At 39.7% G+C, this 27,677-nt stretch overlaps 1 protein-coding gene across 5 annotated transcripts in view; it reads left to right on the top strand.

Moving 5' to 3' along the window:
* mast2 (microtubule associated serine/threonine kinase 2) overlaps window positions 1-27,677 on the top strand; it is a 411,089-nt gene that overhangs the window by 10,331 nt on the left and 373,081 nt on the right. For all 5 annotated transcript variants that reach the window (XM_043699133.1, XM_043699131.1, XM_043699132.1 and 2 more), the window contains exon 2: window positions 22,858-23,008. In XM_043699133.1, coding sequence (XP_043555068.1) covers window positions 22,858-23,008 — 151 coding nt within the window. The remainder of the gene's footprint in view (window positions 1-22,857; window positions 23,009-27,677) is intronic.

A 27,677-nucleotide genomic window follows, 5' to 3' on the forward strand; every position in this document is an offset into this window, starting at 1 on the left:
CCTGTAACCCTCTTAAGATCTGTGCACTCCTTCAACTCTGGCATCTGAAAATTGCTCCACCATATGGTGATGTCTGCAACTGGCAAGACTCTAGCTGTGGAATTTCTTCTTTCTACCTTTCTACTGCATTGTTCATTTAAAGTGTTCCTTCAGACCCCATGCAATGACTAATTTTGACTTAATGCTTTTTTTTGTTTATAGTAGCATTGGTGACAGCTGAGGAATCAGAAGAGCATTTTAATGAAAGGTAGAAAGAAACTGAATGGTTAGTTATTTATTTCTATTGACAGCTTCCCATTTGAGTTTGCTGGCTTAATCAATTTGTGGTTGTCCTCAAGAGCTTGTCATCTGTTCATACCTTCGTACCTTGTGGAATAATCTCCTATGTGCGCTGGTATTAAAACATTGTTGACTTTTAAAGTTTATCACATTGACTCATGAAATTAATCATTAGTGTTCTTGAGTGTTCACCCAGCTGTAAAATTATTGAGTTGAGTTCCTGGTGCAGTTGTGGTACCTGAGGCTCACTTTTCAGCAATGATCTTTTTTGTTTCTTTTGCATTTATTTATATGTAGGACTGTGAAGTACTGATTTCTCAGAAGATGTGCTTATTTATTTTGTAATTGTAATAGTCAAATTTACATTTATTATAATGGGATATCCCTGCTAGATTGTCAAATTTGTCTGAACCGGGGTTGTGGGGGGGGGGGGCGCAAAAGAGGAAGGAATATTCCGATAACGGATGGAGCATCACAGCGAAGGCTAGCACGTATTGCTCAGCTTTTTCAACTCAGTATGTGCTTGACTATTTTGGAGAACAGTTAAGAATGAACCGTTTTGCTTTTGTTCTAGAATAACTAGGATATTTTCAGATATTTATTATACTTTGTAAGAGGCTCTGTTTGATGTTTAAATTCAGTTGATTTCTCACATTGAGTATATCCCATGTTATTACAACTTATTTCAAACACACAATAATTAAATGTCCCAAGTGCTTCATAAGAACATGACAAAGCCCAGTAGGATACTAATCACACGGAGATATTAGTTCATACGAGCCGACTTGCAGAAAAAAAGGCCCGGATAGATTCTAGATTCTAAATAGTTGGACAGAGCACTTCAATCACATCCTCAGTCATTTATTTATAAAGCTGCAGCGAATAGGCTGCCACAGGACTGTAACAACTGTTGTCTTAACTCTTCCACATTGTTAGAAAAAAATGCATTTAGGGTCATGGTTACTTGATTAGCTCCAGGAGATGATGCTTTCCAGCTGAGGTCTACAGGTAGGAGGTCGGAACCTGGTCAAAAGGCTCACTGAACTTTGTCACTTTGTGGAAGGCATCTCACAAGATTACTACATTGTCCCCTATGAAAGTGGAAAGAAATATGATAATCTTGCAACAGTTGGAGAGGAATTTTGCTCTCCCCATTGCTGACAAAATCTTCTCTAGAGTCCTTTTGACTTGCTTAATGAACCGCCTTGACCAGTTCTGGCATCAGAGTTGGTACAGTTTCAGAAAATATTCGGGTAACACTGATATGGTTCGCAGTTAGACAGCTCCAGGAACAAGAACTAAACACTGATTTCAACACCATATTTATGGTCCTGCTCAAAGTCCATAAGACCATAAGTAAGGCCATTTGGCCCATCGAGTCCTTTCATACAATCAGTTATAGGCCTTTGGAAAGTATTGCCCTCAAATTCATTCACTACAGTAGATTTACAGTTCTAAAATGGCATTCTTGTGCATGTCCTGGATGATGGTGAGTCTTCTGACCCATTCCCAGTTACTAATGAAGCTAAACAGAGATGCCTATTATTACTACTCCTCTTCAGCATGCTTTTCTCCAATGACTTCCACTGTGGTGATTCTGGTGATGAAATTAGATGTTGGATGGATGGGAAGTTGCTCAGCTTGAGATGACTCTAGGTGACATCCAGGGTCTCCAAGAGATTTCCGGGTTACCAATGATTGGTTCAGAACTGTACATAGAGTAAAGAATGGACTTTCTCTCCCATACATGCAATAACTTTGGCTTTTATGATTATCATGAAGAAAACTTGAAAGTGATGTTCTCGCCTGATCCAGGAAAACCTTTTTTGAGCCCGTGGTTTCAGGCCAGGAACAGTCAGCAGTGGAGGGGTTCACTTACAATAAGATGCACACAATCTTTGCCAAAGTATGTTAGCCTCATATTTTGAGCATTGTCTGGGAACTAGAAGAAGCAATTCTGTTGACCAAATTGCTAGTCTACAGTAAAATGAGCAAGGCTATTATCTGTGCATTACTTCGACTATGTACCAGTAACCTATCAAGAAGCTCAGCCATTTTCATTTCAGCTGATTTTGGAAGCAGTTGAACTCCATTGGGAAGACTTTTGGCTATTATGATTGCTGTTGAGAAAATGATGATGAGCTGCCATCTTGAAATGTGAATGTCCATGGAAGGGTATGCACAGCACTGTTAGGAAGGAAGTTCAAGGATTTGGACCATGCAGAAGTGAAAAAAGGTTGATATAATTCCAAGTCAAGATTGTGTGTGGCTTGGAGTGAGTCCTGTTGGTGACAATGTTGCCACGTATCTTTTTCTCTTGTCCTTCTTAGTTTTAGACGTCACAGCTTTGGAAGGTGCTGATAGAGGGGCCTTGGTGAGTTGTTTCTATGCACCTTGTAGATGGTGCACACTGCTGCCACTATGAGTCAGTGGTGGGTGGACTTACAACTGAGTTGGGTTGATCATTTAACCAGAATTCCTAAATACTCCCTTCTCCAAGTGATTCTCCGGTGGGGTGTGTTGACATGACAATCAAAGGAAGCGTTACAAGGACACTCTGAAGACTTGACTGAAGCATTTTGATATTACCTTCTCGTGTTGAGAAGCTCATTTGAGATTACTGCACTGACAGCAACCAAATGAATGTCAGCACCTTTTGAAAGCAAGTGTGTCAGAGGCAGAGAGAAAATGTATTGAGAAGCATTCCACAGTCAGTGACTCATCCAAAACTCAAAAATCATCAGTAGTATCCTGACCTATATGGTACAAAGGGCTTAGTTGGCTAAATGGCCACAGCATGACTTCAGTTTTTGCATCGGCTGAGGTTACCGTGAAAGACTGTCCTTTTCAACCTTTCCCTTTGCCTGAGCTGTCATGATCCTCAGGTTAATCTACCACTAGACAGCTCTCTGGTCTTCTGGATTCCTGGGGACTTTATCTTTTTTTGTTTTTATATACTGTAGAGTCTGCTAGGCGCAGGTTGGCTTGAACGGTCATTAATATACCTAATGAAAATATATGAAACATCTCAGATGATCACCTTTGTCTCAAAGGATGAACAAAAATGGTATCTAATGTAATGTGAGGAGTTTGAGAACAATGTAGGTGAATTGAGAGCAGATATTAAGAAGTGTGATACAGTGTTAAAATTGAGGCTGTTGGAGTGCACTGGTGTTCTAGTCCCACTGATCCATGAGTTGCAAAATAAAATTGTTAAAAATCAGTCATCAAAACATACACACATTTAAGTAAAAGAAGAGAAAAGCAGATTTCCTTGCCAAGTTTGGCTTTCTGGGGGAAAAAAATAAAAATTTTGGCCTATGGGTTATTTTTGAAGGCAGAAGGACAAAATATAGAATTTTCTGGAGTTTGATGGTCTGATATTCAAGCATGTGGAGTCAAGTCAATAACCATATGTGTTTGTGTTTGAAGTCTTGGAGGCACAGCTAGCTCTGGAAATGTGATCTTGAGGTATTCTTTCATTTGTTCTTTCACATGAACAAGTATGTTTCACTCTGAACTCAACAGGAAGGTTTTCTTTGTAGAAGTGAGAGATTAGCTGGGGAACCTGATCTTAGCAAGCATTCCTCCAACTCAGTTTGTTCACAGCATGTTTCTCTCCAATTGAAACAAAAACAGAAAGGTTGGAGGATTTGAGCTATGGGGAGAGGTTTAATAGGCTGGGCTGTTTTTCCTGGAGCTTCGGAGGTGGAGGGGTGAGGTTTATAAAATCATGAGGGGCATGATAGGATAAATAGACAAAGTCTTTTTCCCTGGGATGGGGGAGTGGGGGTGGGGTCCAGCACTAGAGGGAATAGGTTTAGGGTGAGAGGGGAAAGATATAAAAGGGACCTAAGGGGCAACATTTTCACTCAGGGTGGTAAGTGTATGGAATGAGCTGCCAGAGGAAGTGGTGGAGGCTGGCATAATTGCAACATTTAAGAAGCATTTGGATGGGTATATGAACAAGGATTTGGAGGGATATGGTCCAGGTGCCGGCAAGTGGGACTGGATTGGGTTGGGATATCTGGTCAGCATGGGCGAGTTGGACCGAAGGTTCTGTTTCCGTGCTGTACATCTCTATGACTCTAATTGCAAGAAAAACCCAGCAGGTCTGGCAGCATCTGTGGAGAGAAAGCAGAGTTAATGTTTCCGGTCCAGTGACTCTTTTTCAGAAGTGTCTGGATTCAGGAACAGTCGATGGAGATAGAGGGTAGGCTCTGCTCTTCCAACTTTGAAGATCTGTGTTGGGATGCTATCTACTTCTGCAGTTTTTCCATTCTTCTTGTGTCTCATGATGGCTTCAAATTCTGCCCCACGAGGTGAGAGTCCAAGATCATCTTTGATGGGGAGTTGGGGGATATCCTCAAACGCATCCTTGTATTGCTTTGAAGCAAAATGAGTTATTTGAAGTGCTTTGTTTGTTGGAGGCTGATGTTTTCAGTGTGTCTCAAAAGAGTGCCACCCTTTCTCCATACTGGTTTGAGGCAAGGGAGTTGGGTCCATACATTGACTTGGTGGCATTGAGGAAACTGGGTATCATCCTTGTCAGCTAATAGTTGCAACTTCTTAGCTTTTCAATCCACCATTGGTACTTGATTTCCCTAGTTCTTTTGTAACTTTGCTTTTGCTGTATGGTAATTTCTCTTTGCCTTGCTGGTGATGTTGCTTTGCCAGGATGGAAAGGTCTCATCTTCTTATCAATGACGTCTTGCATGATGTGGTCATTCTTGTTGAACTGGTCTTGTACCGAGTGGTTTTTTCACAGCATGAGGTGATGTCTGTTTTAAAATTTGCATCATATCATTAAAATTGATTCTTTTGAAGTTTTTGGTGAAGACATTATTAGAAGGTTGCTTGGCTTTTGAAGCTGCTCAATGTTGAACATTTTAATGAACTGTATCTTTGTCTTCAGCTACTTTTGGTGCCATTTGATGGACATTGAAGAGTGGATGAGCCAGTGATCTACCCAGCAGTCATCTGCACCAGCCATTGCTTTGGCAATAAGGACATCTCTTAGGCCTCAGATCGAACAATGATATGGTCGGATCATGTGTCAATGCTTTAGATCTTGGGTGACTCCAAGAAGTCTTGTTTGCCATTTTGGTGTAATGGTGTGTTGGTGATGATCAGCTCTGTAAAATTAGTGAGCAGGAGAATCACATTTTGGTTTTGTAATTCCTAAACACTTCCTTTTTGGTGGTTCCTTTCCAGAATTGGATATCCTTTCCAACCCTGGTGTTGAAGTCTCCATGGAGGATATTTTTATCTTCCTTTAGGGATATTGGTGAGTGTGGTGTCCACGTTGGAGTATAAGTCATCCTTTATACTCATCCTTGGCATCAGGGTTGGAACATAGGTACTCACGACTGTTGGCTAAATAAATAATCAGAGATGGAGTATTCTAATGAAGATCATTCAGTGAGACTATATGAATGGAGTGAAGGAGCAAAGATGGGGTGTGGTGGGGGGATAGCAAGGAGTATATTTTAGACCTCCAAAACAGTCAGGGAGAAATCGAAGAGCAGATAGGTAAGCATATGCTGGGAACTGCAGAAATTACAGGATATTAATTGATTACTCATAACATTGACTGGGATAAAATCCATTTGAAAGAATCATAACGAGAAAGATAGGCATTCTGAAATCCAATTTGGAGAATTTTAAACCTTTGTATAGCAAGCTCAATTTTAGAAGCGGCAGTTCTGGTTTGTTTCAGAGAATGAAGCTGATTAGATACAAAGGATTCTGAGATAGCATTTTGGTGGCATTAACCATTATTCAGTGTGAATTTGCATAGTTGTGGAAAAAGACAAACAAAAATCAAGTGGATTTGTTTTTTAAACTGGGGAAAGTCATACATGAATCTGTGTGGAGAAATACATTTGGTTCTAGAATACTGTGCATGTATTTTCTATGCAAGACTTAGAGCATATTGTATAATTTTAACAAATTCTATACAATTTAAAAATATATCAGTATTTTTAGATGTTACAGGTAGTTCTTCTATAATGTTTTGGTTGTGTCCTTGTACAACCCTGTATTATAGGAAGATCGCGCTTTAGAAACAGAGTTTAAAGTGTTGGCCTTTTAAAAGTTCGTGCTTTAGCAACAATGTCTAAATTCATAAATTACATTACAGTGAATTTGCGTTAATGAAACACACATAGAACATAGAACATAGAAGAATACAGCGCAGTACAGGCCCTTTGGGCCCTCGATGTTGCGCCGATCCAAGCCCACCTAACCTATACTAACCCACTATCCTCCATATACCTATCCAATGCCCGCTTAAATGCCCATAAAGAGGGACAGTCCACCACTGCTACTGGCAGGGCATTCCATGAACTTACGACTCGCTGAGTGAAGAACCTACCCCTAACTTCAGTCCTATATCTACCCCCCCTTAATTTAAAGCTATGCCCCTTGTAATACCCCGACTCCATACGCGGGAAAAGGTTCACACTGTCAACCCTATATAACCCCCTAATCATCTTGTACACGTCAATCAAGTCACCCCTAAACCTTCTTTTCTCTAATGAAAACAGCCCCAAGTGTCTCAGTCTATCCTCATACGATCTTCCTTCCATACCAGGCAACATCCTGGTAAACCTCCTCTGCACCCGTTCCAGTGCCTCCACATCCTTCCTATAGTATGGCGACCAAAACTGCACACAATATTCCAGATGCGGCCGCACCAGAGTCTTATACAACTGCATCATGACCTCAGGACTCCGGAACTCAATTCCTCTACCAATAAAAGCCAGTACGCCATATGCCTTCCTCACCGCACTATTTACCTGGGTGGCAACTTTCAGAGATCTGTGTACATGGACACCAAGATCCCTCTGCTCATCCACATTAGAGCAGAACAACCAGTAATTGGGGGGGGTGGGGGGGGGGGAGAAATTATCATAATCTTGCTGTTGAAGTTCTCTTTAAATATTTAAAACCATGCCCATGGTTTGTAGAGCCAAATCTAGTGTTCATTTGATCCATCAGCAAGGTGGTATTTCAACTTGCAACTAACAGTGCAACTTACCTGTCACAAATTTGTACAAAGTCTGCCATATTTGGCTCTAAGTGTAGGCATGTTTCTTTCAGAGAACTCGTGTAAATCTCATGAGCCATTTTTGGAAATATTTCTGTCAGAGTTCTGAGATTCTGGTTCCTTGTCTGGAGAAAGCTGCGCGATTTAAACAGAAGCGATTCAGTAGTCATTGCTTCACATTGAGAATTTAGGTCATCACTACTGATCCAAACTCTGTATGATTTAATGAAATTATTTCAACAGTGGTACAGCAAAAGTTTGTAATGTTTTCCTGTTTTATACTTTGCTATCGAAATTGTCTTTGAGTAGAAAAGGTGACATGATTATAAACAAGACATCTGTGTGACCGCCATAGGGGTATGCTGTGATTGAAACAGAATTTTGGCTCTGCAATCAACTGCTGTTTTGCAGAAGGTTACCAAAAGCTGATTCCAGAAATGATATTTTTGAGATGAAATTGTAAGTGTTTATGTAATGGTAGTCAATTTGTGTCTGTTTGGTAGAGGTCAAAATATGTAAGCTATACCTTTTTGCATAATCAGTGTTCTGGTCTTGGACTTAGCAGAAGCACATTACCTTTCTTGGTATAATATTTAATCGATATTACGGAAATTATAGTAACAGTAGAATTCCGTGAAAAAAAATTTAAATCTTGATGCCATGATTTGACTGCTGTAACAGGTGATTGATGTATCTGATTGATCAGTGCATTTGAAATTTGATGATTCTTCATCCCATATGTTACAATATGAATATCGCATTGAACAGTTGAAAAATATGGTGTTCAGCCACACACTGAAGAAAGCTTGAGTTGTTTGTTTTGTTGAAAAGTTGACAGCTATTATGTTGTTATCCATTCATATGTTTAATTTTGCAAGTTGTCTATATTAAAACTGAGATATTAATTGGAAAATTGCAATGACAATTTATTGAAATAATGTGGTATCAAATAGGTTGTGATCCTAAAATCCAGGTTTGGATTTGTGGAATAACAAAACCTTGCACTTTGTAGTGCCTTTTACATAAAATGCTTGCGATGTTTCACAGAAAAAAAGAATTTGACAACAAGCTGCATAAAAAGATGTCAATCTTTTGATGAAGAACTATCATAAACATGAAACCTTAACTCTGTTTCTGTCCACAGATGCTACTTGACCTGCTGAATATTTTCAGTATTTTCTGTTCTTATTTTGGATTTTTTGCATCTGTAATATTTTGCTTTTATGTTGAAGTTAGAGACCCTTTGGAATAATAATTTTAAATATGGTAGAATCAGCATGAAGCATCAATGATTTGAGAGAAAATGCACACCCATGACCCAAGTCCTGAAGAAGGATTACACCCGAAATGGCGACTACTGCACCTCCTGATATTGCTTGGCTTGCTGTGTTCTTCCAGCCTCCTGCCTGTCTACTTTGGATTCTCACATCTGCAGGTTTTTTTTTCTTTTCTGTTTGATTACCAGAGTTCAGAAGATCAGTTTAGTGAGTGGGGTCTAAATATCAGAAAGTAGCCGTTCTAATGAAGTTTGGGCTAAAATGTACCCACTATTGGAATATGTGGAATGTAATGAATTGGGGTGGGGGCAAAGTGTATGTGGATTCAGTGTAGGAGGATCATCAGGTGGCTGGAGATGTTCACTGATAAATGTGCATAGGTGAGGGGTTCTCTGGGGAACCAGCTGCCCAGGAGCAATCTCAATGAGTTAGAGGTGCTGAAGATGTTTCATAATTTTGCATTGTGGACTTTGATTCACAGAATCAATTGTCAGGTTAGCAGGCAACAGCAATGTACATTTTTAGGTAGTTACCTGTCTTATGGAAAAGCATCCAAAGGTACTTTTACAGTGGAAAAATCCTGACAAAAATGGCTATTGATCCAAAGTAGATATATGCAGGAGTGACCAACGCTTGGGTAAAAAGATCTGTTTTAAAAAGGACCTGAAGTTATGAAACAGAAATGGAAGCATTTAAGAATGAGATTGAAGAGTTATGGTGTAGAGGGACTGAAAGAGAGTTCAGAAACTGTTACAGAAGGTGAAGGCAGTTAGAGATGCGGAAAGATGAAGCTATGATGAAATTCAAATCCAAGGATGATAATTTAAAATCTACTTTGAAGCATCAGCAAGCAATGCAAGCCACAAGAATTGAGGTAATTGTTCCATGTCGAGAGAGGATGGAAATGACCCAGTTATGAAAGTTCAGATGTACTTCACAGTTGACAAATGAAGAGGAGAACTTATTGGATTAGCTGTGTGTGGTGTGAGTACTGTGTTCAGTTTTGGTCACCCAGTAATAAGGATATTATTAAGCTAGAGAGAGTTCAGAAGAAATTTGCCAGGTATGGAAAGTCTGAGTCCTTAAAGGCTGGGATTTTTTTTACTGGAGCATAGGAGGTTGAGAGGTGAACTTCATAGAGATTTATAAAATCATGAAGGGTACAGATAGTGTTAACGGTAGGTGTCTTTTCCCTAGGTTGGGGGACTTAGAGTTGGGGGGCATATTTTTAAGGTATGAGAAGAGAGATTTTAAAAAAGACATGAGGGGTAAATGTCTTGCACGTGGTCATTCGTGAATTGAATGAACTTCCTGAGGAAGTGGTGGATGCGGGCAAGTTACAATATTTTAAAAGACACTTGGATATGCACGTTGATAGGAAAGGTTTAGAGGGATATGGGCCAAATGCAGGCTAGTGGGACTAGTTTAGTTTGGGAAACTTAGTCAGCATGGACAAGTTGGACTGAAGGGTCTGTTTCCGTGCTGTATGACTCTATAACAGCGTACAAAAGATAAAGGTGGGGGAAGCTGTTGTAATGGAGGTGAAAATGAGCAGAGTGAGACGATGGAAGTTTGACTGCATATTGAACAATATTGCAAAGTTGCAAGCAGTGTGGGTTAAATTTCAAAATGTCTGGTGGGAAGTTGAACCAAGTAGAGATAACCCAACCCCAATGTCGTGGAAGATGGTATGATCATGTGTGTCAGAGGTGCAGAGAGACTGAAAAGGATATGTATGGAAAATACATCACTATCTCATTGATGTCATTTGTTACTTAAATTAGAATATTTCCTCCTGGTTTGACCAAACCTCGGGTACTTCTTCATTCTGTGTCCTGTGTGAAATATTTGCACGTGATCATTTCTGTGTAAGACATTGCATGATGTAGGACTGGAGTCCTATTCTGGCATGGCAGCCTCTACATTTTCTACAGAAAAAAATGGTCAAGAAGATGTACAATTCTCTAACTTCTGTTTTAGCTGGGTCTAAACTCACCCAGCTGAGTGAGAGAGGGAGGGGCAAAAGAGAGGGGGATGAAGGGGGGCGAGAGAGAGGGGGCGAGAGAGAGAGGGAGGGGCAAAAGAGGCTCTTTCTGTTCCTGCTCATTTCATCTAATGCCTTTCCAAACAGTCAGCCTCCATAGGTCACAGTAATTGCTGACTGTCTTCCAATTGTTTGTGTTAATATCCATCATCATCTTAACTTGGAGGTGTATTTGCAGCAGATGAATAGATGCCCACCCAGTGGCCAAATCACCACACAGGTGGTCACTGGGAATGGAACTGTAATCTGTCTGATGAAACAGAGCTGACTTTGTTGCCTTAGCAAAGAGTCTATATTGATGGATGGATTTAACTTGTACTGGAATCTGAGTTGGTGACCTTGTTCTAACTAAAATATTTTAAGTAGAACCTGTTGAATTAGCTGTGTTTGGTTTGAGTTCTGTGTCCAGTTCTGGTCACCCAGTAATAGGAAGTATATTATTAAGCTAGAGAGTTCAGAAGAGATTTGCCAGGTATGGAAGGTTTGAGTCCTGAAAGGCTGGGACGTTTTTTTACTGGAGCTGAGGCAGTGAAGGTGTTCATGTATTCAGCCTTTCTCCTGTCTGATATGTGCTGTTCATGTCTGCATGTTGTAGAGTGCACTGAGGATGCAGGTTTGGTGTTCTTAGTCAGGTCATTATTGTTCCACGCAACCTAACTCAGCTTGGACATAAGAGCTGCAACCTTTGAAATAAATGTGTTGATTTTAATATCAAGTGAGATTGCTGGTGATTTTCGAGATTAGATATATGAAGCTATCAACAATCACAGGCATCCCGTTATCATTGCTGAATATTGGTATGGTAATATTCTGGACCATGACATTGATTTAACCACTGGCATCAGTAAGCCAAACTATTCAGACATTAGAATCTCTCTTTTGCTCCTGAATGTGTTCTTCAGTGTGGAATTCTTGTGTGACATCATCAGTGTAGAACAGCTGAGTGTACTTTTGTTTTGCATCATCACTTGGAATTATAATCTCCTTAGCCTTAGTGTTAAACTTTGTTGGATTGTGCCCTTATGAATTGTCTAGTGATGGTTTTCAATCACAGTGCCATTACCTTGATGCAACAATTTTGTTTCAGTGGCAGGATGGACACTGGTTTTGGAAAGAATCAACTATAATAGTGTCAGTTTGGGAGATAATGGTACATTACTCCCCAAAATCAAATTCACCCTGAATCTCAGTATCATTGTAATGACAACAGTTTTGAAGTGGAAGAGTGAGAGTAAAACCAAATGTGACGTGAGTTAACACAGTGGACAGAGTTGGGAAGTTGGATGACCAGTAATTTACATGGAACTGGGGATAAGGGAGCAGGAGGTAGATTTTCTGAACAATCTGGGGAGGTTGTTATTGTGAGAGGGGGGGAATGGTAGAAATGACTGAGGCATTTAAACAAACTCTCTCAATCTTTGTAATAAAACCAAACTGACCTAAGTAGGGTGAAGAGATTGTGTATTTGCCCACCTTTGCTTTGTATGAACAGTATCACATCTGAGTCAAAGTCTTGGTGTCAACGTGAGCAATTAATTTATACTGTTCGAAGTTGAAACCCTAATTTTTGTATTTTGCTTTGCCAAGTTTGAGACTTTGATATAATCCAGCAGTTTTGAACCCCTCTCTGTCAGGCCAAATATGAATCATCTCCAATAAACAAGAATAGAAAGCAAGCTAAAGTTAATGGTTACAAAGGCTGCGAGGCTACTTTTGCCCTAAATTATTTAGGAAAAACAGAAGGTTGTGATTTTATAAGATGTAAACTGATCTTGAGCTAGATTACATGTGACATTACTTGATGTGTGTAGTTGTCTCGTGCATTGGCTCAAAGGATACAAATTGTTGATTGACATAGAGAAAATTACCAGGCCCTGCTAATTGAACCTGCCTCAACCGCACTTTGAAGCAAAGCATTTTCAGATTCCACCGCTCCATGAAAACGTTTTTCTTGGTGTTCTCATTGGTTGTTTTGCCAGTTATGTTGAATCTGTGCCCTCTGCTCCTTGATCATTCCACCAATGGGAACAATCTTTCCCAACCTACTTTGTCTAGACCTGTCATAATTTTGAATCCTTCTATAAAATCTTTCGTTCAACATTTCCAAGAAGGATAGTCCAAACTTTGCCAATTTACCTGTTCTCAAGCCTTAACTGTAATCTCTTCTTTGCTAAATTGTGGTGCCCTATACTGGGTATTGTACTCCAGTCAAGACTGGGCCAGCATTCTAACCAAGCTTAACATGGCTTCTTTGCTGTAAACTCTCTGTTCTTGTTGATAAAGCTGAGGATGCTGCATGTTTTATTAATCACTCTCTGAATCTCTATTACAATGATAGGACTGATTGAGCAGTTGCTGCAACATGGATTTCAAGCTATTTAATTTGCCTGTTGACAAATGCATAATCTTTTTCTACTTGATAAGCATTTACTTACTTTGTCTTCAACCTGAAATCAAATTGTTGGCAACTGATGTACTGAATAAGCAAATTGACATCTTGCAAGATTCCTGAAAAGACTGCATACTTTGGAAACTGAGCATCTGGAAAGCTAATGTTAACCATCTTTTTATGAATGGACATTAGTGCTCCTTTTTATCTGATTTTCTACTGTGCAATCTATGAGCTGCGTAGTGGCAGAAGCAATTCATGTAAGAATTAAGAGCTCTTAAAAATCCATTAAAGGTGAAGACAGTGCAGCAGCACAGTATCATGTTTGTAATTCTTTAAGCGTTGACACCAGATGTGATATTGACTGCAGTTGCTGAATATATGATTTAGGACAGTACAAACGTTTTTTGGATGCTACTGCACTGGTGTATGATAAACAAGGCATGGAATAGAAGCTCTGCTGCAAATCGCAAATAATTCTCATTTCTCAGAAAATAAGCATGACAAAGTAAAATGAAACAGGTAACAATTTTTGTTTTAATATCCTTTTTTAATTTATTGATGCGACCTCTGCAATAGCAGACATGTTTATTAAAATACACGATGGTTGATCATTTGGAATCTAAAGGCTTTTAGTGCAAACTGTTCTGGTTATAATGTCTTAATCAGTAAATCTGAAGACCCGTTATGAGAAGCTGCATTTTGGTGCAGTGATTGTGTTAAGTCATTATTTTATTATGATTATTATGTGTTATAATTTTTTTCACTTTCTAATGGTAGATATTCCAATTTTGAATAAGTATCTGGAACATAATTTCTTTGACCAATTAATGTTTGTTTTGTAGCTTCCAAGACATCAGTATTTTCTCTTCTATATCTTGAGTCCCTGATTGTTGTTCTATTAAGAAAGCATGAGAAAATTAGAAAGCTAATAGTGCTCTGTGTTTTGTTTCAGGTTCAGTTGTCTTTAGAACTGCACTGCTGTAGAAAATAGTTAAATTAAGCTGTTTATAATGTTACACTGCGGTGTTTAGCATCCTATACCATTCACCATGATGTGAAAGTACCTTTTATCCAGGAAGAGCATGAAATATTTCACAGCTGAGGGCTGAATGATTTTGAATTAAATTCTGGAATTCATTCCAAGTAGTTGAATAAATACACATTTTTGTTTCATGGAATTATTATGTTGATTTATGAAAACCGTTGGAGTCTTTCCTTAGATAGAAAAGTGGGGTTGAATTACTTAATGTTTTTGAACTAAATATTGACTGAAATTCATGTTCAAATTGTGTTAATCAGGATAATGTTGTAAAACAATGAAATGAGAGTCAATTCATATTGTTTCAAAATAGATGGTTAGTGTAGTCTGAGAGTCGTGCTTGCTATTTGGTATATTCTGTACATTTTAGTCAAGGTTCAGCCTCCAAGATAATTTTGCAAACTAAAATTCAATTCAGTTTCTTGTTCCAAGCTTTCATTTCCTGTCTTAGTTATTGGTGTTTATTGGTTTTTTCTTGTGGTTACAGATGAGCATATGTAAAAGCAACATTTCTTGTTTTGAGTTGTGGTGTTTTCAATTGTTTGGACGGTTTTCTTCTGTACAATTGGTTCCAATGCTGCTTTTTACACAAAGTCCATTTATTCGACCATTGTGTCCTACTTCTTTCATGTTGCTTCCACAACTCTCTGGATAATCAAGTGCACATGAACACAAGAATTAGAAGAAGTACATTTTAATTATTTTAATCACCAAGGGTGGCACGTGGTTAACACTGCTGCCTCAGAGCGCCAGGGACCCGAGTTCGATTCCAGCCTCAACACAGACATTCTCTCCATGTCTGTGTGGGTCTCCTCTGGGTGCTCCGGTTACCTCCGACAGTCCTGGGATATCCAGGCTAGGTGGATTAGCCATAGTAAATGTGGGATTACAGGAATAGGTAGGCAGCTGGGTCTGGGTGGGATGATCGTTGGAGGGTCACTGCTGATTTTGATGGGCCGAATGACCTCTTTCCCCACTTAGGGATTCTATGATTCTAAATAGCCCATTTGGCCTCTCAAATTGCTCTGCCTTTTAATAAGTGCATGGTGTTTCTTCAGTGGCCTCCACTCCACTTCCTTGGCTATTCTGATGCCCTTTAAGTTCCTTGTTAGCCAATGACTAATCTACCTCTGCCTTAAAATGCATTCAGAATTACTCAGTGATCACAAAGCCGTTTGATCTCATGTCCTGATGTCTCCATAATAGTCAGTACTTTGGCCATGAGAGATTATTTCTCTACTTCCCTTGCTTCTGCAACTCCTCTCCCCACCCCACCCCCCATAAAGCTTCTTGACTTGAGATGAAGTCCAAGAAACTGATCTTTGAACCCCATTAAGATTCACAATCACATTTGGTTGCATAAATAAGATTTTGATTGACTGTGTCCTTTTGAATCGATAAAAGACTTGTACCAAAGAAATCCATATATCTTAGAGGATAGTTATTGACAGTCAGATGGCTCTGCTTGTGAGTATTGTATTGTATTGTATGGCAGTGCTTTTGATTTTATAATTGGAAATGCCTCATGATTGTGGATGGCTTTTTTCCACTCTGGTTTGATTGTGATGTGGCTGAATGGCTGTTATGACTGAATGGCTGTTATGACTGAATGGCTGTTATGACTGAATGGCTGTTAAGTATAACATGTGATTTTCAGACTCCACGAACATGTGGGAGGAGGATTGCAATTTGAAGGGCTGGGTGGATAAGTTGTTTGGAGGTTTGTGAGTTCAGATGAATGCCCCTCTGTGTTTTCAACAGTCTCTGTGCATTCCCGAATGAATCTTCCCAATTTTACTTGGTCAAAATCATGGAGTCCTATAAGGTGGCCGAGATGCCTCCCATCTTCAGGACTGTTTTGAGGACATTGTTGGAATATTTCTGCTGTCCTTAAGAGTGTTATTTTGCTGCAGATGAGTTCTAAGTTATTTAGGAATTGGTGTCAGTTAAAGTGTGACATGTCCTGCCTAGTGCCTCTTTTGACTCGAGAGAGGCTGCTGTGTTGCACTCTTTGTAGGATTTGAAGATACAGTAAAGGCACCCGTGGTGATGCTTTTCCACAGTACTTTGAGGTGCCTGCTTTTGGTTACTTATATCTCCAAAGCATATAGGAGCACCAGCGATTACTGCTGCTTAGTATGCCATGATCTTAATCAAGCATTTTAAATCTTGAGCCTCAAATACTCCCCCTCAATTGGCTGAATATGAAGTTGGTACGTTGGAGCCGATAATGGTTTTCACTATCTATTTCAGTATTTGTTAAAAGGTGTTATTGTAGTCCCCAGTGGGCTATCAGTTATGGCATAGATACAAGTTGATATTTAGTATTCAAAATTTTAAATTTTTGTTTGTATCTGTCCAGTGAATATAGAAGTTACGAGTTCAAGTTAGTACATTGTCTATGACTATTGCTCATCTCATTAGCCTCTTTTGTGCCATAAACCTTCAACAATGTCTGAATATTTTGAAGAAGTGTCAATGGACCTGAAACATTAACTCTGATTTCTCTCCACAGATTATGCCAGGTCTGCTGATATTCTCCAGCAATGTCTGTTTTTGCCTCTAAATATTTGTTTGCTCTGACTTTGAATTGATAAATGCAGCAGGAATGATTTCAGTTCAAATTCTAGGTAAAGCTACATTATCAGCTTTTCTGCAGGTTTAGTCTGTTCCACTCCAAGAAGGCCCAAGAGGCTGAAGTGGTAAATAGCAGGAGCTTTATTAAGGAAGTATTTGATCTATAGGCAGCAAGATTAGACTAACCCAAAAATGGACAATGACTGTCATTATGGCACGTGATTGGACTCTTAAAGTGACAGAGCACTATACTTATCAAATACAAAACAAAGCCCCTCTCTCTTTCTTTCTTTCTTTCTTTAAGGAAATGAAAGTTTGCTTATGTTCTTGGCATAGAACATAAAAATATGCAAGTGGAGCCTAAAAACATGGGTCATCATTGAAAATTCAGTAATGCAGGTATAGATCGATAATCCCAGAGGTCTACAAAATGGACAAAATGTTTCTCCTGGATTTGAAAACATTGGGAATTAATATATGTATGTTTGAATCATTGAATATACATTAAAACCATTACATTAAGCAAAACAAGCTTGGGATTTTTTTTTGCTCTCAAAAGAAAAAGATTGAGGAGTGGCCTGATAGTTCATTGAAGTAATGACTGGTTTGATGGGATAGTTGGTAGATGTATTAAGGTCCTGTGGTACAGTGGTTTTGTACTTAATAAGATAAGAGCATAGTGTGAGAGGTAGTCATAGATTCCATACAATCCATGCAGTGTGGAAACAGGCCATTTGGCCCAACAAATCCACACTGACCCTCCAAAGAGTATCCCACCCCAACCCATTCCCCTACCTTATTACTCTACTCTACATTTTACTCAAATAATGTGCTTAACTAACACTCCCTGAACATCATGGGCAATTTAGCATGGCCAATTCACCTAACCTCCACATCCTTGGACTGTGGGAGGAAACCAGAGGACCCGGAGGAAATCCACGCAGACACTGGGAGAATGTGCAAATTCCAAACAGCCTGAGGCTAGAATCGATTTTGGAAAGGTAAATCAGGGTAGAATATACTTAATGGCAAGGTCCCGGGGAGTGTTGCTGAACAAAGATACCTTGGAGTGCAGGTTCATAGTCCCTTGAAAGTGGAGTCACTGATGGACAGGATAGTCAAGAAGGAATATTGGTATGCTTTCCTTTATTAGTTAGAGCATTGAGTATAGGAGTTGGTAGGTCATGTTGCGGCTATAAAGGACATTGGTTTGGTCACTTTTGAAGTATTGCGTGCAATTCTGGTCTCCCTCCCATAGGAAGGACGTTGTGAAACTTGAAAGAATTCAGAAAAGGTTTACAAGGGAGTTGCCAGGGTTGGAGAGTTTGGGCTACAGGCTGGGACTGTTTTCCCTGGAGTGTCGGAGGCTGAGGGGTGACCTTTTATAGAGGTTTATAAAATCGTGAACAACAGTTTCTCAATGAACTATATAGTCATTTTACAGGGAGGAGCACCTGGATAAGGCAACATACATGTTGATTGTAATTATCACCCAATTAATAAGTATCAATAGCAGAGACCAAGCCCTTTACTGTGATACAATGAATGTTCTTGACCTTGGTAACTGGATTCATACAATGGATACTTGTTAGCTGACCATGCATACTAAATGCTTCCGATATTATTAAATAGCTGTACAGAATGACTGACTGCTTTTCCACCTTGTTAACCCATTACCCTTGCCTCCAGTACCCCATTGTTAACTGTAAGTTCTTATCTGATCTGAGTCATGCTCAGCTGAATCTCTTGTTTCACAACACTCAGAACTTAACTCTTTCCCTGCCTCCTTATACCTTTTTTAATTCTCAGGGGAGTCCAGAATGAGAGGGCACAGGTTTAGAGTGAGAGGGGAAAGGTGTAAAAGGGACCTAAGGGACAACATTTTCATACAGAGGGTGGTATGTATATGGAATGATTTGCCAGAGGGAGTGGTGAAGCCTGGTACAATTGCAACATTTAAAAGGCACCTGGATGGGTATATGAATAAACAAGGGTTTTGAGGGATATGTGCAAAATGGGGCTATATTTATATAGGATATCTGGTTGACATGGATGAGTTGGACTGAACGGTCTGTTTCTGTACAATGCATCTCTATGACTCTATGATTTTAACCTGGGTCCCTGGCACTGTGAGGCAGCAGTACTAACCACTGACCCACTGTGCCACGCTGGTATATTAGTATATTAGCAAAGATTGAGAATTGGCTAATAGAACAAAGTGTTTTGGGGTAAGTGGGCATTTTTAAATACTTGTGAGCATTTCTTTATTTTTCAAATCTGTAAAATGTTAATTTTTGGATAATTTGAAATGGACACAAAATTTAAAACATGCTTAAGGACAGCAAAAAATGAAGCAGAAAAAGTAATTGCAATAATTCATCTTCAATTAAAATATAGATTTCATTATATTAAATATAGACTAATTTAAACTTGTGTTAGTTGGGCTGCATCCTAGGATATTAAAGGAACGAGGTCCAGAAAAAGTGGATACACTGGTAGTAATATTCCAGGATTCCTTAGATTCTGGAGAAGTCCCAGAGCATTGGAAAACTCCAAAGGGATCATCCTTACTCAAAAATCAAAGGAGACCTGAACCAGCACCTGTAGGCCAATTAGCTTAATGTATGTCATTATGAAAGTGTTACAGTCAATTATAAAGAATGTAACAGTTCAGCAGTTAACGTTTTTACTTTATATACCTGTTGTTAGTTTGCCCTCATTAACATTCTGTGATCCAGACTGGTGCCAGAACTGTCCTTCACTGACCTTTCTCCCTCCTTCTGTAGCCCTGATACTTGTGTCATATTGTATTATGTCTTGTCATGTCTCTTTGTTTATATGTGAATTTTAAGAAAGTTTTGGAGTTTAAGTTATAGATTTATAGCAATTCAACTTGTCTCCTTTTTTTTTCAACCAATGTAGTTATTCTCTTGATAATCGAAAGAGTGTATAATTTTTTAACCTGAATTAGGCGGTTTGAATAAATTACCTGATTGCCCAATTTTACCAAATTTTAACATTTGTAATTTTCCAAAAATCATTAGATTCTGGAAGAGTACCGGAGGATTGTACAACTTCTAATGTGACATCCCTGTTCAACAAGGGAGGGAGGCAGAAGTGTGGGTAGCTACAGGGAAATTTAGCCTAAAATCTATTGTTGGAATCAATTATTAAGAAAGTCTGAGCAGAACATTTGGAAAATCATTATCTAAACAAGCAGAGTCAGATGGCTTCATTAAAGGGAATTTGTGATTGCCTAATTTTGAGAGTTTTTTTGAGAAAGACTCAACAGGGTGTATAGAGAGTAACCAGTTGATTGTATTGTATTTGAACTTCCAGAAGATATTTGATAAGGTACCTGACAAATGGATAATCATAACTCAAGAGCCCATGGTGTTGGAGGTAGTATTTTGGTGTAGATCATGGGCAGGAAACTGAGTGTTAATAAGGGATTCTTTTTCACCTTGGCTATCCGTGACCAGTGGTTCAGTGCTGGAACCACACTATTCACAATATATACTAATGACTTGGATAAAGGAAGTGAATGCAGTATAGCCAAATTTGCTGCGCGAGGGATACAACAGGTCAGAGGGCAATTTTGGTAGGTTAAGTCAGTGGGCAAAAAGTTGGCAAATGGAGTACAGTGTAGGAAAATGCAAAGTTGTTAGGGCATAGAACATAGAACATTACAGCGCAGTACAGGCTTTTCAGCCTTCGATGTTGCGCTGACCTATGAAACCGGTCTGAAGCCCACCTAAATTACACTATTCCGTTTTTGTCCATATGTCTATCCAATGGCCATTTAAATGCCCTTAAAGTTGGCAAGTCTACTACTGTTGCAGACAGGGTGTTCCACGCCCCTATTACTCTCTGAGTAAGGAAACTATCTCTGACATCTGTCCTATATCTATCACCCCACAATTTAAAGCCATACCCCCTCATGCTAGACATCACCATCCAAGGAAAACAGCTCTCACTGTCCACGCTATCTAACCCTCTGATTATCTTTATATGTCTCAATTAATTGACCTCTTTACCTTCTTCTCTCTAATGAAAACAGTCTCAAGTCCCTCAGCCTTTCCTCATAAGACCTTCCCTTGATACCAGGCAACATCCTAGTAAATCTCCTCTAAACCCTCTCCAAAGTTTCCACATCCTATCTATAATGCGGTGACTAGAACTGTACGCAGCAATCCAAGTGCGGCCACACCAGAGTTTTGTACAGCTGCAGCATGACCTCGTGGCTCCGAAACTCAGTCCCTCTACTAATAAAAGCTAACATACCGTATGCCTTCTTAACAACCCAATGAACGTGGGTAGCAATTTTCAAGGTTCTCTGTACGTGGATACAGATCTCTTTGCTCATCCATACTACCAAGAATCTCACCATTCGCCCAGTACTCTGCTATCCTGTTACTCATTTCAAAGTGAATCACCTCACACTTTTCCACACAAAACCCCATTTGCCACCTCTCAGCCCAGCTCTGTGGCTTACCTATGTGCCTCTGTAATCTGCAACATCCTTCCGCATTGTCCACAACTCGACCGCTCTTAATGACATCCGCAAATTTACTAATCCTTCTATGCTCTCATCCAGTTCATTTATAAAAATGACAAACAACAGTGGAACCAAAACAGATCGTTGTGGTACACTACTAGTAACTGAACTCCAGGATGAACATTCCCCACCAACCACTACCCTCTGTCTTCTTTCTGCCAGTCGATTTCTGATCCAAATTGTTAAATCACCCTCAATCCCATGCCTCCATATTTTATACGATAACCTGCCACGGGGAACCTTATCAAATGCCTTACTGAAATCCATATACACCACATCAACTGCTTTACTCGCATCCACCTGTTTGGTCACCATCTCCAAAGAACTCAATAAGGTTTATGAGGCATGACCTACCCTTCACAAAATTGTGTTGACTATCCTTTCTAGTTGATAAATCCTATCTCTTATAACCTTTTCCAACACTTGACCGACAACGGAAGGCTCACAGCTCTGTAATTACCAGGGTTGTCTCTACTACCCTTCTTGAAAAAGAGAACAACATTTGCTATCCTCCAGTCTTCTGACACTATTCCTGTAGACAATGACAACATAAAGATCAAAGCCAGAGCCTCTACGATCTCCTTCCTGGCTTCTCAGACTCCTGGGATAAATCCCATCCAGCCCAGGGGACTTATCTATTTTCACACTTTCTAGAATTAATTTTGGAAGAGAGAATTGAAGAACAGAATATTATTTAATTGGGGAAAAACTGCAGAAAGCTTCAACACAAAGGGACAAGGAGGTATTTGCATATGAAATACAGCTAGCTAGCACACAGGTGTAGCAGGTATTCAGGAAGGCTAATTAAATGTTGGCCCTTATTTTAAGAGGGTGCAGTGTAAAAGTTAGGAAGTCTTACTCCATCCGTATAAGGTGCTGGTGAGACCACATCTGTAGTACTGTGGCCCCCTTATTTAAGGAAAGCTATCTCATTTCTTTGGAGTTCAGAGAAGATTCACGAGGATGATCCCTGGTATGGATGGATTGTCTTATTACCAAAGATCAACAGGTTGGGACTCTACTCCCTGGAATTTAGAACAATGAGAGGTGATCTCATTGAAACATACATGATTCTTAAGGGGTTTGGCAGGGTAAATCCCATGACAGGAGACATCCTCTCAGCAGAGAGTCATAGAGAATAAAGGGCAGACAATTTAAGACTGAAATGGGGGAATTTCTTCTCTCAGATGGTTGAGTGTCTCTGGAACTCCTTGACACAGAGACTGGTGGGAGCAAAATCCTTGTGCATACTTAAGACTGAAATAGACAGATTTTTAATCAGTAGCGGAACAAATCATCCTACCAAATGGCGGAACAGGCTTGAGGGACGTAATGGCCTACTCCTGTTCCATTTTCTCATGGTTTTATGGTGGTGACTCTGCAAATTGTGACGATTGATTTCCAGCACATTACTCTAGGGTGTTATGATTTTTGAATGCATTTTATTTTTAAAGAAAAGTCCTACTTTTCTCCACAAAGTTCAAGTCTGGCCAGATTCTGCATTTCAAATGTATGAAATCACAAGGGATTATCCAACAATGATTGAACATGTCGTGAATAAACAACGTTTATTGAATTGGTTAATATTCTTAAGATTAACTTGAAAATTGAATTGAAAAAATATTTTTTCTTTTTAACAGGCGGAGCATTCTGGATCTTCTCCATTGTTCTTCAGGAAATTAAGTAATCCTGACCTCTCCTGTTCATCAGGAAAACTCTCAAAACTCCAGCACCAATTTGGTGACGAAGATGGCAAACTTCGAAGAGGGAGCTTTGGTGGTGTACTGGGAGGTGAAGAGTTGACATGTTATTAAATATTCTATTTCTTAAAAGCTTAATAGAAAAACAAAAGTTGTCAGGCATGTTGAAAATTCATTCTAAGATTGATTAATAAAACACTCTGAGGCTTACTGTCTGATGCCAATAAAATCTCAACTACTGATGTAAAAAAAACTTGGCTATGAACTGGCCGTGGCTTGTTTTGGTATTTAAATGTCCAGTAATACCATCATAACAGCTAATCCTTTTGGGGGAAACCTGCATCTATAATACAGACCACACAACTGAGAAATGTCATGTCACAAATTTTTAAAAGACAAACTATCCTTAGTTTATATATTTTCTTGTGCCACATTTTACATTGGTAGCAATTTTAAGCCTTCAATCTAACATGATTCGTGTAATTTGTAAAATGCTGATATGTCAATCTTGTTCTCTCAAAGAGTCATACAGCACAGAAACAGGCCCTTCAGTCTAACTCGTCCATGCTGACCAGATATCCTAAATCAATCTGGTCCTATTTTCCTGCATTTGGCTCATATTCCTCTAAACCTTTTTATTATTCATGTTCTTGTCCAAATGTCTTTTAAATGTTGTCATTGTACCCGCCTCTCCCACTTCTTCTGGCAGATCGTTCCATACATGCACCACCTTCTGCATGAAAAAGTTATCCCTCAGGTCCCTTTTAAATCTTTCTCCTCTCACCTTAAACTTATGCTGTCTAGTTTTGGACTCCCTTACTCTGAGGTAAAGACCTTGGCTATTCACCTTATCCATGCCTCTCATGATTTTATAAACAGCTGTAAAGGCACCTCTCAGCATCTGACGCTCCAGGGGGAAAAGCATTCTAGCCGATCCAGCCTCTCCTTGTAATTCAAACTCTCTAGTCTTGGTAAAATTCTTGTAAATCTGTTCTGCACTCTTTGCAGTTTCATAACAACATCTTTCCTATAGCAGGGAGACCAAGACTAATGCAATTCTCCAAAGTTACTGGACTGTAGTAAAGCACCAGCTGATTTGCTACATTCTATAGGAAAGAAAATATTCCATTCTTACCCAGTCTGATTTCATGTAACTCTAGGTGTAAAGAAATGTGCTTGACTATGAACTGCTCTCTGAAATTGCCCAACAAGGCACTCAGCTATATCAAACTGATCCAGGAAAGTCAAAAAAAGAATAAATCCAGAATGTTCACTCTGCATCAACCGAGATGTCAGAAAAGATAAATGCACATCCCACCCGATTGGACAGTTGGTCTCCAAGGTTGGATTTCTTAACATTTTGAGGACTTGTGTCACGATCATTCAAATGCGTTCTTGAAATCAAGAACAGTCAGTGTCACTTCATCTCCTGAAATCAACTCTTTATTCTTGTCCACACTTGAATCAACATTATATTAAGGTCTGATGTGAATGGCACTTTCAGGCTCAAACTGACGATCAGTAAGCAAGTAGCTACCACATGAAGTGTATCGATTGTCAACACTTTGCTGGTATTAAGTGCTGGACTAATTGGGTAGTGATTGGCCAGATTAGATTTGTTCTACTTTTGTGGACAGGATATAGCTGAGCAATTTTTTATAATGTCAATTAGATGCCAGTGTTGTAGCTGCACTGGAACAACTAGGCAACAGGCACAATCAATTATGAAAAACAAGCCTTTAGTATTTATATGCTGCTGGGGTCCATAGGGTTTGCCAGTCCTTCAGCCATATCTTGATATCATATGGAATAAATCGAATTGGCTAACCAATCGGTCTTCAGATGGATCAACTGCTTGACACTTCAAATTGAAGATGACTGTAAATGCTGCAGTTTTGATTTTTGCACTGAGGTGCTGAGTTCCACTAACACTGAGAATAAGAATGTTTATGAGCCATCTCCTCCCCTTTATTATTTTAATTATCCACCAACACTGAAGACTAGATGCAGTTGGATTGCAGAAGTTTGAGCTCATCTAATGGTTGTGGGATCATTGAACTCTATCTACAGTTTCTGCTGTTGAGCACTGATATAGTTGTCCATTGTAGCTTCAGCAGGAAACCCCTCACTTTTAGTTTCTTAGATATGTATGTGCTGCTTCTGCAATCCTCATTGATTCACTGTTGACCTAACTTGTTTAAGGTCATGATACAATGATGAATGAGCCCAGCACTGAGGTACTAATCACTCAAAACCAGCTTTGCTGGTTGAGATATACCTTTTTCTATGCATGACATCAGACTCCTGGAGCAATTGTTTTACCCAGAACTTGATTGTGACAAGATTTTTCCAGGAGTTTTATATCCCAGTTCAATGTTTCAATTTGCTCCCCATCCTTTTCCATAATTGAGTGATCCAATCGCTTGACACAATCGGGTCTTGTCTTGGCTCAATGTTATCTTTTACTCTGTAGATCTTGCTTAACATGTTGAGTATAACCAGCATTTATAGAAACATAGGAAACATTTGACCCTTTGAGCCTGTGTGGCTGTTCGTACAATCTCTGTATCCCATACACCTCGATCCCTTTACCCAATAGGGGCCACATCCAACTCCCTCTTGAATATATCTAACGAACTGGCCCCAACAGCTTTCTGTGGCAGACAATTCCACAGGTTCACAATGCAGAAGAAATTCTTCTTCTTGTTAGTCCTGAAAGGCTTACTCCTTATTCTTAGACTGTGACCCTTAGTTCTGGACTTTCCCAACATCAGGAACATTTAATGCTTCTAGCCTGTCTAGACCCACCAGGATTTTATATGTTTCTATGAAATTCCCCCAATATTCTTCTAAATTCCACTGGCTACAAGCCGAATCGATCCAGCCTTTCTTAATCTGTCAGTTCTGCCATTCTGGAAATCAGTCTGGTAAACCTTCACTAGGCTCCCTCAATAGAAAGAATGTCCTCCCTCAGACTAGGGGACCAAAACTGCACACATTACTCAAGGTGTGGCCTCACCAAGGCCCTGTATAACTGTAGCAAGGCATCCTTACTGCAATAGGAACTGCCTAGGAACCCTCCAACCATAAGGAATGAACTGCGATGACTCCTGTTTCCTCATTTCCCCATCCCCCACCTTGTCTCAGTCAAATCCCTCAAACTCAGTACCGCCTTCCTAACCTGCAATCTTCTTCCTGACCTCTCCGCCCCCACCCCCACTTCACCTTGACCTCCTTCCACCTATCACATTTCCATCGCCCCTCCCCCAAGTCCCTCCTCCCTACCTTTTATCTTAGCCTGCTGGACACACTTTCCTCATTCCTGAAGAAGGGCTCATGCCCGAAACGTCGATTCCTCCTGTTCCTTGGATGCTGCCTGACCTGCTGTGCTTTTCCAGCAACACATTTTCAGCATCCTTACTGCAATACTCAAATCCTCTCACTATGAAGGCTAGCATGCTTGGTGGCAAATTTGAAGGAATTTGGGGGCAATTTACATGGCCTATTAAGCTGCCATTTCCACCTTGAAATTTCCAATTGTAAATCCAAGCAAGAGACATTGTCTTGGACACCAAACAGGCAACATCCAGGAAGGTAGTGGGAAAGGGAGGGGCCAAATCAATCCTGCGAGGGTCCTATGTCAGTTTACTGTGACTGCTGGCTGATCTGTGGAAAGTTGTCTGGCCACAGGTCTTTGCAGACAAAGAAAAATTGACCTCTTTCGAGGACATATTGAGGTTCCCATTCTTTCAATCATGAATGAGTTGGCAGTTCCTACCTCAGTTGCATGGCTGTCCAGTCTTTGGAGCCTTTCATTAAAAATATATTTCAAATGTATTTGTTCAGGCATCCTATTTGAACCCCACCCTTCTAGGGACACTACCACTGTACCATACGCTAAGTCCTCTCTTTGTCATTAATTGATGTGGCTGTTTGGAAATCTAGCTTATCATGCCCGGAGCACGAAATGTGGGGTTGGGACTTGGACTGATTTTAGGTTTATTTTAGGGCAGTTATGAACATGTTCAGTCCTCTATGCTCAAAAGAAACTGTGGAGGACCTATAAATACTTGGAATTCCAACATGTAGCCTGTAGGTGTTTGAACCTGACATATGCTACTGCACTTCCATGATGTAACCTTGCCTTTTCTTCACCTCAATCTTGACTCTTAGTTAGGAATGAAATTTTGATTTCCTTATTATTTTCTTGGAGTGCTGGGTAGTTAAACAAAAAAAAATGAACACAAGAAAGAACATAAGATTGGAGAAGTTTGGGACTCTAAATACCAGTGCAAGAAAGCGTGGTGGATTGGATGAGTTCTGGCTAGCTATTGCTGCTTGTGAGTGAAAATTCTTTTGTGCTAAAGTTGAGCTGTGACATGACAGGAAGGGTGTAAGTTAATTAGGTTCTTGCTTTTCTTAGTAAAACCACCAATAAAGAGACGTTGGGATAAAGCAGTTTAACTTATTTTCTAACCAACCTGGTTAGAGATGTTATTATACTCCTAGAGTCTTACAGCACGGAAACAGACCCTTTGGTCCAACCACCCCATGCTGAACCTCATCCCAAACTAAACTAGTCCCACCTGCCTGCTCCTGGCCCACATCCCTCCAAACCTTTCCAATTGATGTACTTATCCAAATGTCTTTTAAAAGTTTTAATTGTACCCACATGCACCACTTCCTCAGGAAGTTCATTCCGCATGCGAACCACTCTTTATGTAAAATAAAAAATGCCCCTCATGTCTTTTTTAAAATCT

Source organism: Chiloscyllium plagiosum, chromosome 11 (genome assembly GCF_004010195.1).
Source record: "Chiloscyllium plagiosum isolate BGI_BamShark_2017 chromosome 11, ASM401019v2, whole genome shotgun sequence".
NCBI lineage: Eukaryota > Metazoa > Chordata > Chondrichthyes > Orectolobiformes > Hemiscylliidae > Chiloscyllium > Chiloscyllium plagiosum.